The sequence below is a fragment of the Oryzias melastigma genome, unplaced genomic scaffold, assembly GCF_002922805.2.
Source record: "Oryzias melastigma strain HK-1 unplaced genomic scaffold, ASM292280v2 sc00333, whole genome shotgun sequence".
Taxonomy (NCBI): Eukaryota; Metazoa; Chordata; class Actinopteri; order Beloniformes; family Adrianichthyidae; genus Oryzias; species Oryzias melastigma.
In genome coordinates this window covers 119,933-135,279 of record NW_023416934.1, presented here as the reverse complement: position 1 = coordinate 135,279, position 15,347 = coordinate 119,933, and the positions used below count along the sequence as shown (strand labels likewise).

Sequence of the window (15,347 nt, the reverse complement as noted above, 5' to 3'; positions counted from 1 at the left end):
AACATATCGTAAGGGCCAAAAGCAGAAAAGTTGATTCAACTCAAATTGCTAAATCAATTGATAATGATATTTCATTTTGAGAATTTTTGTTTAGTTGAGATGTGTTTGACTTAATTTTATCATTTATATGAACAACATGACCAAGATCTTGTTCAGTTGAATCACAATAACACATTAGAATAACTAAATTGTTGAAATGGGATTTACAGTGTATGACTCAGACCAATCGCTGAAGTTGGGTTGCAAATGGCGGTATCCGTTTCAGGAAGTGACGGTGAAAGCGGCGGCCTACTTTTGCGAGGAGAGGAAGTAATGCATTTCCAATGGGGGACCTCAGTCCTCGCTCAGTCCATTATTTTTACAGTCTATGTGTTCTTTCAAAAACTTTGTTCCAGAGTCTCTGAGTTTTAAAGCGTCCCGAAGAAAGTCTTCCTGGAGGCTGACAGTCCAACATGGAGGACTTTGAGAAGCATCATCCTCCAGAAGAACAGAGTGAAGCTGGAAACCTGTTTTTCAGATGCACTTTGAAGGAATCACTCCTTTTTACATGTTTGTAAAAACAGGAAATGACCTTGGTTTTATTTTGGATGTAAACATCACTTTCTCTGTTCAGACTTTACATCATTATTCTGACCAGTTTAGAATTCCTTCCTGTTTGAAGGAGTTTCCTTCATGTCAAAGTAGGAGGAAAGATTTCCCATCAGGCCTTGCAGCTCCTGTGCTGAGTTCCTAAAGAAACTCCTGTAAATCTCCTGTTTCATCCTCTCATCGTCGACATCCATGTAGATTTTCACTGTTGTACTGTAGGTCTGTTCCAAACACTCAAACTCATGAGGAGAGTTCAGCTGGAAGAGGAGAACAAGACTTCTGAAAACAGCAGCAGTTGTAGTCAGTTCTGATGTTACATTCAGGTTTCTGCTCAAACAAGTCTGAAGATGAGATGACCAACCCCCCCTGGAATGTTGACCCCTGTGCAGTGGACTAGTGGGGGAGGGACGGCTGAACCAATCACAGAAAGAGTGCTGCAGCTTTCCCTCCAAAAGGAACCAATCAGATGTTGTTGCTTGGATTCCTTTGTCTGGAAGTTTCCATGTGGAAGCTTCCAGAGTCTTTTCTGTTTGTCTGCAGGCTGAACAGAACTGACTCCTGCAGGATCATAGGAACTTTCAGGGAAATCTCAAAGCAGGAGAAAAGTTTCTGTTTGGAGCTTTTTTCTGTGATTGTGAGACTAGCAGATGATCGGAGCTGCTGCTGTTCAGAGGACTTTGGTGTTTGTTGGAGCTGAAGATCTTCTGCAGCTGCAGGAACCATGTCTTCATTTGCTCAGAAAGATTCTGACAGAGAACAACTTTCTGCTGCTGAAGAAACCTTCAGACTCTGTGAAGGAACCATCGTCCAGAATGAAAATGAGGAGCTCTGTGGTCAGAGCAGACTGATGGATATCACCTGGAACCCGCAGCTTCAGCTCCACATTGCAGGTATGTTCACTGCAGACAAACATCCATCAACATCTTTGTTTTCCTCGTCTGAGCTGCTATCTGGATCCAAACTGGATAGCTCCAATATTGCTGCCATTTTAGCTTCATTGCTAATGTTAGCTTGAGGTTGTGAGGGGCTGTAAGCAGGAGATAAACAGATGGATGATGGGAAGTCAGGACAGGCTTACTCCACTCCAGTGGTCCCGCCCACAAGTTAGAGGTGAATTTCTAATGAACTCCTGGTGCTCTGCAGAAACTATGTCACATTTTTATTATTATTTTGTCTAGAAACAGCATCATCATGATGAAAAGAGCTCTGGAACACTTTAACCACAGATCTAAAGATGATCAGAGTGGGACTTGAACTGAAACTTGATTGTAAAAATTCAATTTTAATTAATTTATTCCTGAAAATAAAGACAGGGAGAAATTACATTTGAAAATGAGAGAAGAAGGTGCTTATTTAAACATCTGTGTGAATGTTTGAATTCAGGAAAAATAAAACAAAGACCTAAAAAAGGACAACTCCAAACCAAACAACTCCATTCTCATTGTTCATGTTAATAATCTCCTCTAAAAATTCTCTTCATTCATGAACGTCTACATGCATTTGTGTTCCAGCCCTGGCAGCTAGTTATGTGACATGCAGATGATTCAGATGTTTGTCATCATTTCAGGAGAGTTTTCTGTGTTTCTAAACAGGCGTACACACGCGTTTCTCCACACCGTCTGCCATTGAACTCTGCAACAGTTTCAGCTTCTGATTTCCTGTGTTTGATTTGATAACCAATCATATTATGCTGTGCGTGCTGCAGCGGGATAATGCTGAAGACAGAGCAGTGTGACTGCATCTGAGCCAGAACAACCAGTTTAAAATCGACTCACTAGATTAAAAAGAGGCAGATGCTGATAAAAATAACATATATTGTAGCTTGTTTTTTATATTGTTTTTCATACATGCTTCATAGGTTAATTGGTGACTCTGAATCGCCCCTAGGTATGAATGTGAGAGTGAATGTGTGTGATTGAGGCCCTGTGACACACTGGCGACCTGTCCAGGGTGTACCCCGCCTTCGCCCATCAGTAGCCGGGTTAGGCTCCGGCACCCCGCGACCCCGAAAGGGACAAAGCGGTCAAGAAAATGGATGGATGGATGGATTTTCATACTGTGACTCCTTCCACCAGTCATTCTAATAAATGGCTGTGCAGAAGAAGATGTAAAAGATATTAGATATGTATTGAAAAAGCGATCAGGCAGTGGGAGTAACGGCAGTATCGGGTTGGGATGGAAAAAATAAAGTATTGAAAATTGATCGACTGCAGTATCCTTTAAAAACCACAGATACAAACAAGGTTATGTTGGTTAAAAGACATAAAATTAATCCAGACGTTGTTCATTGATTACTGGCAAACTGCAGTCTCTCTTGTTTTTTTTTTTTTTCTAACGTCTTTCTCTCTTTTGCGTAAATGCGATGCAAACAAAAAGACGTCCAATCATAAGCTTGTTTCTTCCAAGTCAAACTGGAACAGATTTCTCTGTCAAATGCCGTCGGTTATTGTGTGAATGCTGTGGAGCATTCACTCTATAGCGATCCGTTTGTCTTCTGTATGGTTTTTGTCCGTCTGTAGCTCTTTAACACCTTCATCTATTCAGCTCTTTCAGCAGATGGGTGTTTGAAAGCTTCAAACTTTGCGTTTCTCCGTTGAAGTTTTCAGAAATCATTTTCAGTATTTGAGCTATCAGCTGTAGCATCTTCAGCTAACAGCATTCACACTAGCATTGTCACAGGTAATGCTATATAGCTATTTATAACTCTAAATACCAAACGAATAAGAAATATCTGGATTTTAGCGTTTTTTGGTCAAAAGATTGGACTGTATTGTTTGTTGAACCCTTTATGTGTGGATTCATGGACCATGTATTGAGATGCTTATCAAATCGTGTGAGAGGGAAACATTCACACCCCCACTGGGCAGCCCCCCCCCCTTTTCCTCAAATAGCAGCGTAACATACTGATCAGTGCTGTCATGTGATTAATAGTTTGTGTGGTTAATTAAATATGAAATCAATTCTTCTGATTAACCGATTTCAATCACAATGATTTTAAACCAATAATTGCTGTTCAAAACTTTATTTTGAAGTATTTCATTTAAATTTGTGGCTTTGTGACGCAGTAAAAGATTAAAATAAAACTGAGAAGATGGCTTTATTAAGTTTCTTTTCTATTATAAACGACTTTTAACCTTTACTTAGGGTTTTTTTTTCTTGAACAGATAACAACATAAAAAAAATCAGATCCAGAGTTTCAATTGTTATAATTTGCAGAATGTAATATTTAAGACACTGAGTTTTAGCTTTGAGTTTGTTTTGTATGACGTTCCTATCCTGACCGGGAAGTAAACTGTCATGTCCGCCCCGCCTCTCACCTGACTGTTGGGTGGAGTGATCAAGCTTGATGAGAGACACCTGGTCCTGTCCCTTCTTAAGATCTCTCCTGTTGGCTCCTTGTTGCCGGAACGTCTCAGCTTCTCCGCTCAGAGATTACAACCAGCCGGCTCGTCTGCTCAGCGCCGTTCCTCGCCGAGCTTCCTCGCCCAGTCTCAGCCTGTCACAAGCATCGTCTCAGCCTTCATCCTCCCTCAAGCCCAGACCTCTCTCCAGCAATCCAGAGTATTTCTTCTTGCCTGATGCCTCTTATCTTCCCTGCTCGTCTTAGCTCTTCGGCTCCTCTCGTCTCTGCCTCTTCTTGCCTCCTCGCATTGTCCTGCGCTGCGGTGACGTCATCTCCCAAAGAACCTGCGCCACCTGCTGGCTTGGAGGAGCTCCTACACTATTCGCCACAAATCCCATAGACTGTTTCCCGGTGAAAATAAACTCATTCTTCTCACTCATGGTCTGCTCCTTTTAGCTGTCCTAAAACATCATCCTGACAGTAAAGAGAACGAGGCTCTAGCAGGCTAGCTGCGTTAGCTTGTGTTGAGAGGACGGTGGTGTTCTGTTTGGATGTTTGTGATGTTTCTAAAGAGGCGTAGCAATATAGGGCTGTCATGCTTAGGTGAAGAGTCGTGACTACACTGATTATTAAAAGGGTGATTTCCTGGCCTTTGCATAAAAAAAAAACAAAAGATGCTCCAACTACCAGAAAACAAGCTGACCATTGATGTAAAAACCCACTGGAACAGTAGTTTCTTGATAGTTGAAAGGTTTTTGCAACAAGTGGTGATTCTGGCAACGCTCACTGATGAATCTTTCAGGAAGCAACATGAGGATAATAGTTAGCACACGCAGCAGCCATTCTCGGTCCAAACAAAGTCTAGCAGTGTGAACAGTTCTTGGAATTAATGGAACCAATGTATCAAGCCACTGTAGCACTGTTGGCTGACCAGAGTCCCACAGTTAGACTTATTGTTCCTCTGGAAAATGAAGGAGATTTATGTTCCTGAGAAAGATGACGCTTCCTTCCACCAAAAAGTCCAACAAGCCAACTCCAATACTTGGAAAAAAAGGTACACAGATTAAAGTCTAGTTCATTTTCTTGAAGAGGCCAAGCTCCGCTCCTGATCCCAGAGTAGAAGACAAAGCTCCAGAAGAGGCATGGCAAGGACTTCAAAATAAAGAGATAATGTTATCACTTGTAAAACTGAACCACCTATGTCACTGGAAGAACAAATAACCAGAGAAATGTCCATATATAGAGAAGAACTAAACTACCGTCCACTCAGCACTCAGCCAGTGCAGTTTTGGAATGCAAATCTTCCCCCTCTTATCATAACTGGTAAAAATCTCACTTTGTGCACAAGCTAGTTCTGTAGCTTCAGAGAGAATATTCTCCACCGCTGGAGACATTGTAACATGTACTCGATCTTGTCAGAACATGTTAATCAGCTCATATTTCTGAAGACAAGGACTGGGCAGCAGTACTTCACAATTTCTTAATAAGTGGGCTTTAACTTCCTTTACAGTTTGAAGTGTTGCTGTGGCAAATACTGTTGTTGGTTAAAGGGCAGTAATCATTTTGAAATAGTCATTTTTATTAAGGTGATGATATGTCTTAACTTTCTGCCATCATTTAACGATTTGTTGTTAAACTGAGCAAAACGACAGATAAGTTTGTGGTTTGTTTACTGTTGAAGTTGGAAGTTGATAGAAGAACTTTTAAGTGATACTATGTCTAAAGTAATAAATATTGCTTCTTTTTTTTCAAAATCTTTGTGGTTTTATTTGTCTTGTTGAGTCCTTCTCTAAATAAAATGTAAAAGTGATGGTATTTATATATGTATTACTTGAATTTTCCCACATCCAGTCAACAGATATTAGCAAAGCAACAACCCAAAACACAATATTTTAAATAGTAAGAATCGTGGTTCGATACGTGAATCGTTTACCTTGATTCGTGAATCGAATCGGATCGTCACCTAAGTAATAATCCACAGCCTTAATCAAAGATTAGTCGACTATTAAAATAATTGTTTGTGGCAGCCATATTTGCCATGTGACAGACAGGCAACCTGTCCAGGGTGTACCCTGTCTTTGCCCAACAGTAGCCAGGTTAAGCTCTACAAGCCCCATGGCCCCAAACTGGATGATGCAGGTTAAGAAGTTGGATGGATGGGTGGATGCATGGTTAATAATACACAAAGTTCTTTAAAAGGACTCATTCTTATGTTTGTGTCCCTGCAGTCCTTCCCCAGCATTGGGTGACTGAAGAGGATCTCTGCAACCAGCAGAGGAACTTCAGAGAGGAACAAGAGGATCTAGAACCTCCACAGACTAAAGAGGAACTGAAAGAACCAGAACCTCCACAGATTGAAATGAAACAGGAAGAAACAGAAACTCAGATTAAAGAGGAAGAGCAGAAACCAGAACCTCCACAGATTAAAGAGGAACTGAAAGAACCAGAACCTCCACAGGTTGAAATGAAACAGGAAGAAACAGAAACTCAGATTAAAGAGGAACATGAGAAACCAGAACTTCCATGGGTTAAAGAGGAGCAAGAAGAACAACAACCTCAGATTAAAGATGAACAGGAAAAACAAGAATCTCCACGAATTAAAGAGGAACAGAAGAAACCAGAACTTCCATGGGTTAAAGAGGAGCAAGAACACATCTGCATCAGTCAGGATGCAGAGCAGCTTGATCTAAAGCAGGAGATTGATACCTTGATGGAGATTCCTTCTCATCAGGAAAATGATCACAGTGATAAAAGTTTTAGAGACCTATCTGGTTTCAGAAGACACGCTAGAACTCATAATGGAGAAAAGCCTTTTTATTGTCAGGAATGTGATGAAGGTTTTAGTCAAATGTCGAGTCTCAACTCACACATGAAAACTCATACAGGAGAAAAACCTTTTAATTGTCAATGTAATAAAAGCTTTCGTCATGCATTTAGCCTCAAAAGGCATATGAGAACTCATACTGGAGAGAAGCCTTTTTACTGTAAAGACTGTGATAAAAGTTTTAGTCAAATGTATAATTTCAAATCACACATGAGAACTCATACAGGAGAGAAACCTTTTTGTTGTCAAAAATGTAATAAAAGATTTGGTCATGCATTTAGCCTCAAAAGGCACATGAGGATGAAAAGAAAACAGTGTGTTCTTGAATAAAATGTCAGAGTTTAGTTAAAATTTGATTTATTTGTTTTTGTGATGTAATAATCATATTTTCTAAGACAAATCTTTAGAGTTTCATTGTCTATAAGCCACAATCCTCAAAATGAATTACTGCATGTTTAGGATTAATCCATTTATATTTGTATGATTCTTTACTATGTGAGTTTTACTTTTTTAATATTTTACCTTTCCAGGAAATTCATTTTTTTGTGTATCTTAACAACTAAATCTTCAGCTCTGGAATGACTTTTTCCAGTTTTGAAGATATTATCACTTTTTGTATAGTTTATGAATTCGATTTTAAAAGACATGATGGACATTTTAAAAGCATTGCTCAAATTGTTGGTTTTATTAGATTACTTTACATTTTTTATTACAATTTTTCGCTTTAAAATGTTTGCGTTGACCTTTGTGATTGTAGTTTATGCTGAAACATTGTGTATGTTGTGTAAATCTGTGATACTATGACAACATTAAAAACATTGTAAATATTGTCTGACAAGTATAACGCGATCTTTGAAGCTTTCATTAATATTTTTTAAAAAAATGACAACATTTCGTAGCAAATGTTGTTGAGTGTGAAGAAATTATTATCTTCAAATTGTAGTAAGGAAGAGATGGATAGTAAAAGACTGTCATTTCTGTCTTGTGTTGTTGTGAATTCTGTTTTCTAGTAGAGATTAGAAGTGTTTTTGTGTTCTTTTTAGTTCTCAGTGTTCTGTTCCAATCTTTCCTGTGAAGAATAAAGTGGACGTGAACATCAGTCAGAAGTGTGGAGTCTTTCCCACAGTGTGGCTTTCTGCTGTTTGTTGGTTCTCTGCAGGTTCCAAAGCTGGACTCCTCAAGTCCAGTTCTGACTGCTGAACTCAGGACTGAGCCTCTGGGGCCCGTTCCAAGAAGCAGGTTCAACAAATTTAGAGTTAGAGTCACTGGACTCTAAATTCTCAAACTCAGGGTTTTCGGTTCCAGAACAGCTGAAAATGTTTGATTCAATCAACTTGAAGTTGTCAGAACCAGAATCAGGTGTGAGCGTCGCGACCATAAAAAGCCCTGATCAATGGAGCAAAGACAGCACGATTCACCATGGCAACGGGAACAAACACCTGAGTTTCGTACTTCCGGCGGCGGAAATTGATAAGTTCCTGCAAGCATATGCGACTATAGGAGAACATTTTCATCAAGAAAAGCAACACAGCTGCAGCGGTAGAACAGAGAGAAAATATCTGCAGTTATTTGAATCATTTCTAATAATGAATAAATAATGTCAGGAAGGTTATTTTGTCTCTTGTTGAGTAAGGAATGGTTTTTGATCTGTTACTAATTTAACCAGTAATCTCCGTAATCGCATGAATGACCAGTCTTGGTAACCCCCCCCCACCTACACACACGGATATCACTGCACGCTAAAAAGAAACTGTAGCTGTCTGACATATGTTAAAAAAGCATTTATTTAATTTTAATTCTCAAGACTTCAAAAATATCCGCCGAATTCTTTTTGTTAAGCGTAAAAACAATTTCCGTAGCTGGGAATCGAACTCGCAAACTCCGCAGAGAAGGGCAGCGTTGCTGATGACAAAGCTAATATTTGACACAAGTGGTGGACGGTAAATGAGTTGAGATGCTTTCTCGGTGTTTGAAATTCCATAATTTCTATTCTTAAGGGTTTAAAATAAGGAAAAGAAAACTGTATTTTTTAATAGCGAGTCCCTGGAAAAACTCACTATTTATAATATCGCTGAAATAAAAATGAATCAAGAAACTGCAGTCAGTCGACTCGTGTCCTCCAAATCCTCTACCGACGTAAATAACATTTCCTCTGGATTAAAAACAAAAAGAACCCACTGCACATGACCCTGGCCTCTCAGAGAAGCAGTCGCAGTCAGAGGTTCATCTCTCTGCGCTGCAGAACAGAGAGGTTCAGGAGGTCTTTCATCCCGACTGCCATGAGGTTTTATTACAGGCACTTCTGACTGCACATGTTAAAGCATATTTTATTGTATTTGCATTTTATCTGCACATTTAATTTATTTATTCTGCACATTTTATTTAGTCTGTACTTTCTATTTATTTATTTTATCATTCCTATTTTGAGGTACTTTTTAGTATTCCTATTTATCTCACTCATGTTTTTATTATGTTCATGTCCTGTTTATCTATGCTTTATTTTACTGAGTTGTTGATCTTATGTCTTTTTAGTGTGACTGCTGGTGTGCATGGTTGAGCTACCAGACAGGGAATTTCTCTCTGCAGAGATTAATAAAGTATCTTATCTATGTATCTAATGGAAACACGCACAACTTTGAAAAAACTCGCATTTTTCGAAAAAAAGTTTTTGCGCTTAGAGGAGTCGGTGTTTGGGGCGTATGGAAATAGACATTTTTCACAAAACTGTAATGGAAACACTTTTTTCTAAATAAATGCGCTTCTTGGTATGAAGTGTCTGATCTGAGCGCTGCACAGACGGCGCACCGAGAGGTGCCGCAGCGTCAAAGCGCTTTATAAACTGCAGGTCATAAGCTATCTTGCAGTAGCTCCTCCTCCTTTCCTCATCACCTCATTTACAGACGCACTTTTGCAGCTTGGAGCTTGAAGTCTCATGAGCGTGAGCGCCGTGACAGAAACTTGAATGGATGTTGTCGTGTTTTCAAACAGGAAAAAGGTCCAGATGCTTATTTGTTAGAATGCTTTTTCTTTTAACCACTGAACAGGCTTCTCACGTGCACCTGGAACTGTCAATGGACTGCGCTGTATGGAAAGCCGTTAGGGACAAAATCGTGAAGAACCTTCGCGTTATGGACGTGTTCTCTGCACGTTGTCATCGCGTACTCTACGCGTTCAGGACGTGTCTGCTTCGTGTTGATTTCGCCTTGATTTCGCCTTGAAAATTTACCGTCTACTTAGCACGTAGTCTGCGTGTTCAATGCATGTACTGATCGCGTTGTTTGCACGTTCCCTGCGCGCTCCGTGAGTGTGCTTTTATCACGACTTCTAGACGTTATGTCCTCTTCGGCGCAGTCACTGAGCAGAACCGTCTTAGCGCCCCTCTTCCTATTGGCTGAGAGAGAGAGTGGGTAAAACCAACTGTGTAAGGGGAGGGAATGCACTGGTCACCCGGATTGTTGTCTTTAGCGGGGGTCTTTAGGTTTGCTAATCTCTTCTGTGCTTTTTAAACTTTGCTGCATTTGTTGTGAATCTCTATCTGAAGGATGATTGGAGACCGAAGGACGTGGAAAAAAAACAATTATCAGCAATGTCTCTGTAAGTTCTGGCAGGGAAAACACTTTTGTCAGAACAGCTGTAGTGGATTAACCCTGACTGTTACAGTAAATACTGAGTTGTTATGTAAGGTGTTATAGGTGTGTGTGTGAGACCAAGATAATTTGGCTTTATTTTATGTTTCGATTTGTTGTTTTATTTGAAAAGTTGTTTTTTTTATTGAAACTCCTATTTATCGAGAAAGGCAAGTTTATTAATTTAACACATTTCATGTGCAGAAACAATTCGAAGTGCTTTACATAAAACAATAAAAGAAGCAATCAAAAGAAATAGTAAATGTGTGACCCTTAAAAGAAAGTGAAAAGATTTTAAAAGATAAAGAGGATTTTTTTTTCTCCCCTGCAGATCGAGTTCCCAGAAGTGACGTTGCAGAAAAGTTGTTGCCTGAAGAGCGGAGAGCAGATCTACAAGGTAAAGTAAGTAATTTCACCATGGAAAATAGCATAACAACAAATCACTTGGTCAGATTTCAGAGATTTATGTGGAATATATTCATTAATTGGTATTTTGATTTAATCTTCTTCTCCTTTTTTTTTTTTTAATTTCAGGTTCTTTGGAAAAGCCATTTTTTTCCTGGACCTGCTGCATCAGCCTGATGAGGGGAGTGAAGAGGAGCTGTGATCCCTGCCTCAAGTGTCGGCCTGATGAACTGGGATACAGCATCCAGATGGACTGCATCTAGCACTTTATCACCTCCAAACAAGTTAATGTTCAATTGAATCTCCTGTTTAAAGTGTTCATATTGGACTTGCTTTATTTAGGACTTGGTCTTTACTGGCTCCATGTTTACATGTTGAGTCTTAAAGCTTTATTAACAAAGTTGATGTTGACATTTTCAAAGCATTTCAGAAATGCCTCTTCTTACAGGTAAAAACTGAAAGCTAACATTGTAATTAACAGATATGAAAATAAACACAATGGTTTCATGGCAATGTGGTGTGTTTATTGCAATATTAACATGAATATGACTCAACAGAAACACAGAGACAATTAGAGGGCCTCATTTTTTGTGGGCCTCATCATGTATTCATCATGTATAAAAAAAACTACTGTAGGAGAAAACGGCCTGTTTGAACAGGCAACATAAACAAAACATTTACGAGTCCACTAAGTACGACTGAATATTTACGAATGTATGTGTGAGGAAAATGAATATTTACAAATGAAAAAAACAAGATTACACCAAACCAAAACACAAAATTAAGCCACACCAAAGGTTGGCGACTGAATGATTCCATCACACATTTTTTCGGCAAAGGCTCTGTATGTTGGAAGGACTGGAAGTCTGATTTGGACAAGACAAGTGTTGGCCTCCGGGAACCTTCTTATTGGATCAAACAGAAATTCCAGTGCTGGTTTTGGATTAAAACCTAACACTGGAATTTTGTCTGCCCCTGATGCAAACACCAGGATATCTTCTAGTATGATGTTGAATGCTCCTTGTGCAAAGATAAAAATATGTATATGTAAATATGTAACTTGAGAGAAATAGCTATAAATAAAAAATACACATGAAGATTAGGATTTACCTTCAACATCTACTAAATAATCCCTCCAGTACCCCTCAGTTCTTTTTTCATCCCTCCATCTTTTGCTTCCCACCATGGACAATGAAGGCACAAACAGCTCCATCATGTCTGTGGCCGTAAGATGTTTATTACTCTTCATGAGGACTTCAGTGAAAAGGACGGGATGAGTTTTTATTTCTCTGAGGAGACCCAGAGTGTGAAGTCCGTCAGCGAATCTGTATTAAAAAAACAATCAATATGAAACACGTTTGTATATATATATAAGGAGGCTGACAAAAAAAACTGTGACATTACAAAAACAACAAATGTAATGTAATCTAATTTTAGTATTTGAGTACTATTTATGATGTTAAATTATTGATTTAATATACTATTTTCAAATTAAATTCATAATCATAAATAATTTGGTGTGAATTTAAAGACAGTAAATGACAAAAACCTGTTGCTTGCTGTTACATAGAACAGCCAACAAATGGCTGCGTTTCACAGCTTAGTGACTGCTCTTTCAAAACGCTGAAACCTGCACGATTTTTTTCTGTAAAATAGAATTGTTTTTGTTAATAAACATACAGCTTTTTGGGTTTTTTTTCTCCACCGGAAAAGGCTTGTCGTCATCCTCTGCGCCCTTACGTATCTTGGGGCAGCCTACGGAAGGATGAATGTTTATGATGTAAAATTATTGATTCAATATACCCGTTTCACTTTTTTGTCAGAAAAAATTGGTGACAGGGCCAAAAATGTGAATAGTTACTTCCGGTGTTTGGATTTAGAATAGCAAAGCTGACTGATCAGCACTGTTGAACACAACTTTACATGAATAATAAAACGTAACCTTACTAATTTCAACAGCAAAATGTCTTGCCTTGTTGCATTTGTTTCATTCACAAATCAAAATATGACTTTGAATGTCCCATTAATATTGGATGTTTTGTTGAAAATAGCGACCTTCCAGTTAACCAGATGTTATTCTGTTTCTATTTTGGGTTGATGTTATTCACATGTATTTTAAATTTGGTCATGTTGGACATATTTAATACCTTCAGCAAAGATGTACACTGCTGCATTGCACACACACATTTTAATATGGAGCTAAATCTGGGCCAATAGAAGTCCAAACCCAGATAAGTCAAATTGCAAAACATATTGGTGTTTAGCTAAATAAAAATCTAAAATATCCAAAACTTTTTGCTATTCCACATTCTTCCATTTTTTTTTCATAATCAACATTAGTCACGTGCTCCATGTGTGTACCGCTATACACATCTGTTCAATAACACCACTAGACCTCTTGTTTGGACAATCAAACACTGCACATCTCACCACTAGAATCTGATGTATTTGTGTTCAGTTGTTAACAAGTTTCATGTTTGTAGTTACTTTAAAGCAGTTTATTATTCAGAATGCACATGAACATGAAACTATTCAACATAAAGTCTTACTGTTCAAGTGCTTCCATTGTCCGTCCTTCAACATAAAAAGTGGTAGCAGCCTGAACCAACTGGTCTCTCCCATCCAGCGTTGTAATGTAGCGGTAGGACCCCAGTAGAGACAGGCTTTCTGCTGCTTCATTTATGGCTTCTCTTGCCTCTTCGACATGTTGTGCTTCAGCAATACTGAGATTTGGAATGGATATGTAAACTGTAAAGAACTGACATACCTTTCTCAGTTTTTTCTGGAGCTCCAGATCTGATATGTCACCTAAGGTAGGTGCAGGTGTTTCTCTCTCACAAAGGTTGTCATACAACTTTTGTGAGAAAAAGCCCGGCATCACCCCTCCATGTACGATCGCGACAGCGATCATTACTCCAAAAGTCCGATACAGACCTCTTTGAAGTGCTGAAATTTTTGAATGGTATGCATTAAGCTATATATTGTATAGATCACAATTTTGTAAAAGTGTGTTCATGTACCATCGCTATCCAAGTTGAGGTATTTCTCCTCCTCTGGGCCTGAGAACAGCATGCTGTCTCTGATTTTCATCATCAGCAATCTGAAAAACTCCCTGGTAGGGCCTCCCTCATCCACAGCACCCTCAGCCTGGGACATTTCATCCATAAAAACCACACTTAACCTCCCATAAGGACTGAAGCGCGTTCTTTGGAAGGCCCTTAAAGCACCATCAAGGACATCGGTTCTGCATATATTTAGGAGGTTGCTACTCGGAGGGGTTTCCAGAGACACCTGGGACCGCAGCTGTTCCAATAGGCTCACCAGATTTGTCCTGTGTTCAGGCGAAAAAGAATAATTTTTGTTTTTAACTTGACAAAGCTCAAGGTTTAGTGACACTGTTTTACTTTGACACCTACTCATAACAATCACTGATGTCATCAGAGTTCTCCAATAAATCACCAATGAAGGTTTCTGGTATGTCCTAAAGATATCACAAACCAAACAGTTCTTTTACTCACTTACTTTTATATGTAACATGTCTACAAGTGCTAGAACATAAGTTGCAAAAAATGAGACCTACATTCAGTACTTCTTGCGACTCACTAATCATTGGTGGCTCTTCCATAACCTACCGTATTTTCCGGACTATAAGTCGCGCTTTTTTCATAGATTTTCCAAGGGTGCGACTTATACTCAGGAGCGACTTATATGTGATTTTGTTAGACATAAATAGGCTCATATAATTGTTATTTTCCCCACTTAAACCGGTTGCCTTTTGGCGGTTGTTTCCCAATAACAACCACTAGAGGGCACTGTAGGTTTGTGTATCAGTATCTACTGCTGTCAGCTGACAGAAACGCAGAAGAAGAAGAAGTTATGTTCAAAACAAACGTTCCTGGGGCCCGTTCCAAGAAGCAGGTTTTGTTGGAACTCTGAGTTCGTGAACTCCAAATTCGGCAAAACTTTTTCAGTTCCAGAAAGAGAGATAACTCAAACCCGGGAAAGTGGGCGAAACCAAGCCCGTTCCGAGAAGCTGGTTAAGCTGAACTCAGAATCAATCACTATGGTAACTGAGTCTGTGAATGAAACCTGGTCGGTAGCAGGTTTTCTTCAGGAAACTTAGAGTTCTCTGCGGTCTCCGCCCCTTTTTAAAGTTAAAGATGTTCAAATATGAGTTCCTCATTAACATTCAGAGAACATTCACATTAGAGACGTCACGTTTTCACCACTCAGAAACCAAAATGACATGTTCATTCATAGAGGATCATGTAGAGAGGAGGCTGATTAATCCAGAGGAAATGTTATTTACGTCGGTAGAGGATTTGGAGGACACGAGTCGACTGACTGCAGTTTCCCAATTCATTTTTTTTTCAGTGATATCATAAATAGTGAGTTTTTCCAGGGACTCGCTATTAAAAAATACAGTTTTCTTTTCCTTATTGTAGACTCATAACAATTGAAATTAGGGGATGTCAAACACAGAGAAACCATCTAAACCCATCTACCATCCATCGTTGGCGTCAAACATTAGCTCAGTTGTCAGCAACGCTGCTTCCCACTG

The 15,347-nt window shown here is 39.1% G+C and overlaps 2 protein-coding genes and 1 long non-coding RNA gene across 3 annotated transcripts; 2 read left to right on the top strand and 1 right to left on the bottom strand.

Moving 5' to 3' along the window:
* The first annotated feature begins 1,040 nt into the window (after positions 1-1,040).
* LOC112139856 (gastrula zinc finger protein xFG20-1-like) lies at positions 1,041-7,735 on the top strand. The gene is made up of 2 exons (XM_024262694.2): positions 1,041-1,478; positions 6,160-7,735. Exons 1-2 carry the CDS (start codon positions 1,310-1,312, stop codon positions 7,083-7,085), a joined length of 1,095 nt encoding a protein of 364 aa, XP_024118462.1. The 5' UTR covers positions 1,041-1,309; the 3' UTR covers positions 7,086-7,735.
* A 2,667-nt stretch (positions 7,736-10,402) lies between these two features.
* On the top strand, positions 10,403-11,299 carry LOC112139858. The gene is made up of 2 exons (XR_002918068.2): positions 10,403-10,783; positions 10,916-11,299. It is a non-coding gene; the product is annotated as an uncharacterized LOC112139858 (long non-coding RNA).
* Positions 11,300-13,331: 2,032 nt separating this feature from the next.
* LOC112139859 (G2/M phase-specific E3 ubiquitin-protein ligase) lies at positions 13,332-14,411 on the bottom strand. The gene is made up of 4 exons (XM_024262696.1): positions 14,367-14,411; positions 14,203-14,267; positions 13,807-14,117; positions 13,332-13,732 (listed from the first exon to the last, which is right to left on the bottom strand). The coding sequence occupies exons 1-4, from the start codon at positions 14,409-14,411 to the stop codon at positions 13,332-13,334; spliced, it is 822 nt and encodes a 273-aa protein (XP_024118464.1).
* Between the last annotated feature and the right edge of the window lie 936 nt (positions 14,412-15,347).

Coding starts and splice junctions, on each gene's coding strand:
- LOC112139856 (XM_024262694.2), top strand. CDS start 1,310: ATGTCTTCATTTGCTCAGAAAGATTCTGACAGAGAACAACTTTCTGCT. Junction 1,479..6,159: donor GCTTCAGCTCCACATTGCAG/GTATGTTCACTG, acceptor GTGTCCCTGCAG/TCCTTCCCCAGCATTGGGTG.
- LOC112139859 (XM_024262696.1), bottom strand. CDS start 14,411: ATGGAAGAGCCACCAATGATTAGTGAGTCGCAAGAAGTACTGAAT. Junction 14,268..14,366: donor AGTCGCAAGAAGTACTGAAT/GTAGGTCTCATT, acceptor TGATATCTTTAG/GACATACCAGAAACCTTCAT. Junction 13,733..13,806: donor CCTCAACTTGGATAGCGATG/GTACATGAACAC, acceptor CAAAAATTTCAG/CACTTCAAAGAGGTCTGTAT.